This window comes from Quercus suber, unplaced genomic scaffold, assembly GCF_002906115.3.
Source record: "Quercus suber isolate HL8 unplaced genomic scaffold, Cork oak 2.0 scaffold_476, whole genome shotgun sequence".
NCBI lineage: Eukaryota > Viridiplantae > Streptophyta > Magnoliopsida > Fagales > Fagaceae > Quercus > Quercus suber.
In genome coordinates, this window is record NW_027069927.1 from 160,148 (window position 1) to 166,675 (window position 6,528).

General features: G+C 38.3%; 1 protein-coding gene across 1 annotated transcript; it reads left to right on the forward strand.

Moving 5' to 3' along the window:
- Nucleotides 1-1,617: 1,617 nt before the first annotated feature.
- LOC136063012 (MDIS1-interacting receptor like kinase 2-like) lies at nucleotides 1,618-4,779 on the forward strand. Its single transcript, XM_065762844.1, has 3 exons — nucleotides 1,618-1,900; nucleotides 3,665-3,680; nucleotides 4,476-4,779. The coding sequence occupies exons 1-3, from the start codon at nucleotides 1,618-1,620 to the stop codon at nucleotides 4,777-4,779; spliced, it is 603 nt and encodes a 200-aa protein (XP_065618916.1).
- The last annotated feature ends 1,749 nt before the right edge of the window (nucleotides 4,780-6,528 follow it).

A 6,528-nucleotide genomic window follows, 5' to 3' on the forward strand; every position in this document is an offset into this window, starting at 1 on the left:
GGAGAACAGAGGCGGGAAAATGAAACAGAATGGAAACAGAAAAATAACTAACTAATAACTAACTCATTAATCTAACAAACTATAAATGACAGCCGTATTATAAACTATTATGCTATGCTATTGCTAAACTACTTGTAGTTCACTTCTATATATACAAACTACATTGCTAAACTACTTGTAGTTCACTTCTATATATACAAGCTACAAGTAACAGATACAAACTCAATACCAATCTTACTCACTTAGTGGAGTTTTACATTTCTAGTAACCTCATCACTGGTACCATCCCCAAAGAACTATGGAATTTAAAGGATCTCTTTGAATTAGATCTGAGAAATAACACATTTGTTGGACCAATCCCTTCAGCTCTTGGCCTTTTAACTAATCTTTCTCTTCTGGATTTGTCTTCTAATGAAATCAATGGTTCTATAGTGTCAGAAATAGGAATGCTAAAGAACTTGTTAGTGTTGAAACTAGAACATAACAAGCTCACTGGACCAATACCTTCGTCTTTGGGTCATTTAACTAGTTTGAGAAAATTGTGTCTCAATTCAAACCAAATCAATAGTTCCATTCCACTAGAAATAGGCAACATGAAGAATTTGGGGCTCTAGTCACTCAAAGATAACAAGCTCATTGGTCCGATACCTTCCTTTCTAGGTTATTTGACCAGTTTGACAGAATTGGATCTTAATTCAAACCAAATCAACAGTTCCATTCCACCAGAAATAGGCAATATGAAGAGTTTAAATTACGTGTACCTCAATAATAATAGCATTACGGGTAAAATACCTTCAACTATATGTTATTCGAATCAATTGAGGAAGTTGATCCTTGATTTGAATCAAATTAGTGGTTCCATCCCCATTGAAAATAGCTAATTGTCATTCTTTGTACACTTTGTTTTTAAGCCATAACTACTTAACTCAAACCATTCCCTCTCAAATTGGTGACCCTTGTTCAATTGATTGGATTGACCTCAGCTACAATAACCTTACAGGAAAAATTCCTCCTTTTCTCAAAAAAACAAAAGTTAACTTGTCATACAATTCTTTGGAGGGTCAAATTTCGGATGTTTTCAAAAATTATAGTTCGACACACTTATCGGCAACAAGCATTTATGTGGTGACATCAAAAGTTTCCCTCCTTGTCTTTCATCTTCCCCAAACAAGAATACATCAATTGACAACAAAATAAAAATTCTTGTTCCATTGAGTTTTTTTCTTGTGCTTTCACTTCTTGGGTATTTTTTCATCTATCGATGTGGGGTTAGGAAAATTGAATCTGAGTCAGGGGAAACAACAAATGGGGACATATTCTTGATATGGAATTATGATGGAAAAATTGCATATGAAGACATCATTAAAGCAACAGAGGACTTTGACATTAGATATTGTATTAGAATAGACAGTTATGGTAGAATTTATAAAACACAATTGCCTAGTGGTAAAGTAGTTGCCTTAAAGAAATTTCATCATTTAGAGACTAAGGAACTGAGTTTTAACAGGAGTTTCAAAAACGAAGTCAAAATGTTAACAGAAATTCAACATCGAAATATTGTTAAACTACACGGCTATTGTTTGCATAAACGCTGTATGTTTTTTGGTCTCTGAGTATATGGAAAGGGGAAGCTTGTTTTCTGTCCTAAGCAATAATGTTGATGCAGTGGAATTGGATTGGATAAAAAGGATGAAGGTCATCAAAAGTATAGCACATGCCTTGTCTTACATGCATCATGAATGTGTCCCAGTAATTGTTCATCGAGATATAACTAACAACAATATACTATTGAACTTTGAGTTGGAGGCTTCTATCTCTGATTTTAGCATGGCTAAACTTCTTGATCCTAATTCCTCTAATCAAACTTTAATTGCTGGGACTTATGGTTATGTTGCTCCAAGTGAATTATTCTTTTCATATTCTACCTTACACTTTCATTTATTATTTAAAACAGTCAACCATGCAAGGCTTTCTAGATAATCATGCTACTTAGCTCACTTTGTTGTTTATTATACGAACCGAACCATGTGATGGCAAACAATTTCTTTCACACTTGAACTAACATTTGCATAAAAAAGCATATAAAAAGACATGTTAAAAAAAAAAAATTAAAGATAATTGAAAGGCATCGCATTTTGTTAATATTATTGTGTTTTTTTTTTTTTTTTTTTTTTTTTTTTTTTTTTTTTTAAAAAAAAAAAAAAAAAAAAAAAAAAAAAAAAAAAAAAAAAAAAAGGAGTTTTCCAAGCTATGACTTTATCTTTGGAATTAAGCAACTTGTCAATGACCTATGACCTATCTATATCAATGGATCACTAAGCTACATGCATGCAGCAGCTTCCTCTCATTTGAAGCTGTAACTGCATGGTTGAAATTTATGACTAGATCAACAGACATGTTATCCAAGATGTTAAAACCAGGTCAGGCTTGGTGTTTCTAAGTTTCTGATTAAGTAATTTTTTGAAAATACTAACGAGTTAATTAATTCACTTGAAGGATTTAATAAGTAAATTAAAAATAGTACTGTTTCTCAAAAAAAGAAGAAGAAGAATGGAAACAAAAAAGAAAGTTTATGAATGAAATATCAAAATGTTCATATTGGTGTATAATAAGGGGACTAAGCTGGGATGGGGTGCTTTAGCCTGACCTCAACCTCACATCAAGCACTAACTTATTCGAGCAGTGAAAGGCACTAGTTCTTATGTCAAACTAGCATTATCATTCCGTCGTGCCTGAAGTTCCACTTCAAAACCTATCCCACAAAAAGAGACTAACTATTGGAGTCCACGACCCTATATGGTCCTTAAGTCACATTAAGCACTAAATGTTTCAAGAAGTGAAAGGCTATAATCCTTACGTCAAACTAGCATTATCACTTTGCCACACCTGAAACTCGAATTAAAACCTATCCCACATAAAGACTCTAACCATTGGATTTGGATCACGACTCTATATATAGTAAGATTAATAATGATTTCTCTAGAGTTTTTATGAACCTGAAAAAGTCATAACTAAGAACCATCCTTTAAATGCAAGGAAACATAGAGCCAATTAACAATAGATTTTTAAAATAAGTTGGGTTCAAATTACATCTTGTATAACTCTAGACAATATTACACCACCTAATAACTTTTTGTTGGATTAATATTTTGATAAGGGTAATTTTTAGAAAGATATCAATCTTGGACCCGTCAGCTTTACTATACAGAAGACGACGACTTTGCCCTCAAGCCGACAACTTTTTGTTGGATGACTAAACCGCCTTAACGTTATGGAAAGCTGACGGAAAGAAGCTGACGGGAGTAAAAGGTCTCTTGACGGTTCCAGCATGGTTTTTGCTTGGGCTTCACGAATAAATACATAAGAAAATGTCTTGCGCCTCACGATTAATCCTAATTGAGAAAACCCTTAGAAGCAAAGGATCTTGCAAAATACATGCATTAACAAGGATCTTCCCACAAGGAAAGGCCTTCTCCGCCAAGAAATGAATGTCAACTCTACACTACTATAAAAACCCCAAAACCCTTACAAACCGAGGTACGCATAATTTCCCTATCGATGGCACTCTAGAGTTGTGAAAGTTCTCTAAATTGACCTTCGGAGGATATTGGGCCGGTACCACATTGGTACTCTCTACAAGGTCTTCTTTGTTTTTGTCTTGCAGGTGTTGCCTTGAGCATGTGAGGACTGTGTGACGTACTGACGATTTTCAGTATCATCAATTGGCACCATCTTTGGGAACTACGACTTGTAACCCATACTATCACTTCCCGAACAAAGAGTTGCATGGTACTTACTTGCTCGATGGCAATAATCAACAATGTTCAAGGAGATGGACCACGCATAACTGCCCTCGAGAGACAAGTTCAAACTCTCATTGCTGTCGTACAATGCCTCACCAAGCAAAACCATGGTCTGGAAGAGTAGCTGAGCTAAAAGAACATGGGGCTTAACACTTAAGAGGAGGACTAAGAAGGCACCAGCGCAAAGAGAAAGGACTACGAAGGGCCGAAAGGTAGCAACGCCCCAAGTAGACCAGAGCGATAGGACACGAGTCATCCATCCATCACAGATACAGCTCCACCTCACATAGTTGCAAAGATGTAAATGATGAAGGAACGGATGGACTTCATGATGAACACCCTTAAATGACGGGTGTCTAGCGACCTTGATGACTTGGTCCATTGAACTGACTTGTCATTCACGGCGTCCGTCACTTCGTTCCCCCTTCCACCAAAGTTTCGTATGCCACAGTTGGATACCTACAACGGATCTAAGGATCCCCTGGACTACCTAGAATCTTTCAAGACCCTGAGGCACCTGTAAGGAGTGGCAGACAAGATCATGTGCAGAGCCTTCCCTACTACATTGAAGGGACCCACAAGAGTTTGGTTTAGCAAGTTGACTGCCAACTCCATTAGTATCATCAAGGAGTTAAGCGCCTAATTTGTTTCACAATTTATTGGGGGACATAGGTATAAGAAATCCACTGCATGCTTGATAAACATTAAACAATGGGAGGATGAGACGCTAAGGTTTTACATAACCCGTTTCAACAAAGAGGCCCTCTCAATTGATGAAGCTGATGACAAGATACTTATTCTTGCATTCATGAATGGGCTATGGAAGGGTAAGTTCCTATTTTATTTATATAAAAATGACCCAAATACCATGTCGAATGTGCTTTACATGGCTACTAAGTACATGAACACGGAAGATGCACTGTTGGCCCAAGAAGAGAAGCCCAAGAAGAGGGAAAGACAAAAGGACGTACAGTAGGATAAGGGGTGAAAGATGGCTAGGATAGGGGAATGACGAGAAGATAGGCGCTTCAAGCCCCCCATAGGGAGGTTCAGAAGCTTCACCCCACTAACGGCCCCCATCGATCAAGTCTTGTTGCAGATCAAAGATGAAGGAGCCTTGACATTTCCTGGCAAGCTGAAGGGAGATCCCAATATGAGGTCTAGAGACAAGTGCTGCCACTTCCGCAGTGACCACAATCATGACATAGTCAACTGTTACGATTTAAAGCAACAAATAAAAGCTTTTATCAGACAAGGGAAGTTGTAAAGGTTTGTCAACAAGGAAAGGACGGACCCACCACAAGAGCAGGTTCCCCAACAAGAGAACAAGTGTCCTAGGCCACCCGTAGGAGATATAAGAATGATTGTGGGAGGCACTGCGACTTTTGGTTCGTCCAAAAGGCCTATAAGACTTACCTCATGATGGTTCAAAACGTCCAGCTGATGGGTTTCATCCCAAAGATGGCATGGTTCGACAACCCCATCATCGAATTCTTAGAAGAAGATGCTTGACGTCTCCATCACCTGCATGACGATGCACTTGTCGTTAGCATACGAGTAGGAGACTACAACACACACCGAGTCCTAGTCAACAACGGAAGCTCTGCTGACATCTTCTACTACCTGGCATTCTAGTAAAAGAGGATTGACAAAGAATGGCTTGTCCCGACCAACTCCTCACTCATCAGGTTTAAAGGGACTAAAGTATACCGCCTCAGTGCAGTCACATTGCCCGTTACGATTGGCAATTATCCACAGCAAATCACTAAAGATGTTACATTTCTTGTTGTCAACTGCTTGTTCGCCTATAATGCCATCCTTGGATGACCTACCCTCAACTCATGGAAGGCCATAACTTCAACCTACCACCTAATGATCAAGTTCCCCATCGAGTATGGAGTAGGAGAACTACGTGGAGATCAAGTGACTGCATGCGAATGTTACATAGCAATGTTGGAGATGGACGATCATGTGCAGACAATGAACATAGAAGAGCAATGGAGGGTGGCAGAGCTCGTTGAAAGACTTGAAGAGGTACTTCTCAATAACTCTAGGCCAGATCGAACAACAAGGATCGACACCCTTGCCAGCTTAATGGTTCACCAAGCACTCATGACTTTTCTCAAAGAGAACAAGGATGTATTTGCCTGGAGCCATGAAGACATGCCAAGAATCAACCCTTCGGTCATGGTGCACAGTTGAATATGTTGCCCTTTTTGTGAGTGCATTTTTTCTTAGCACACAAGCCCAAGGATACAGAGCCAAATGCTTATGGTTTGGTGGACTGGGCTTGGTTCATCGCAGCTAAATAGGCTGTTTACAAACCAAGTGGTGCACAGAGCAAGGATCCTACAACATGTATACACAAGCAAATCAAGAATATATGTATTGAACAGCAAGAAAAACAGTAAAAGGAAAACAATGTAATAAGGAAAAGCACACAATGATTGTTAAAACCTAAACCCACCGATCCCAACCTTTAAAAACCCAACTCATACAACCCAACCACCACACAAACACACAACCCATGAACAAAAATCCGGCCACTATCTCTCCCTCCGCTGCATAATCCCAAACAAAACCCACTGATTCAAAAACAAATAGACCCATAAAAAAGTACAATAAAACCCACAAAAGCATCAGTGTGAAGAGATGGAAAAAGAAGAGAAAGAAAGAAAGAAGAAGCAATAGATGTGAAGAAACGAAGGAAAAAAAAAAGAAAAAA

Bases quoted from the DNA above. Each gene is read 5' to 3' on its own strand.
- LOC136063012 (XM_065762844.1), top strand. From the start codon at position 1,618: ATGGAAAGGGGAAGCTTGTTTTCTGTCCTAAGCAATAATGTTGATGCA.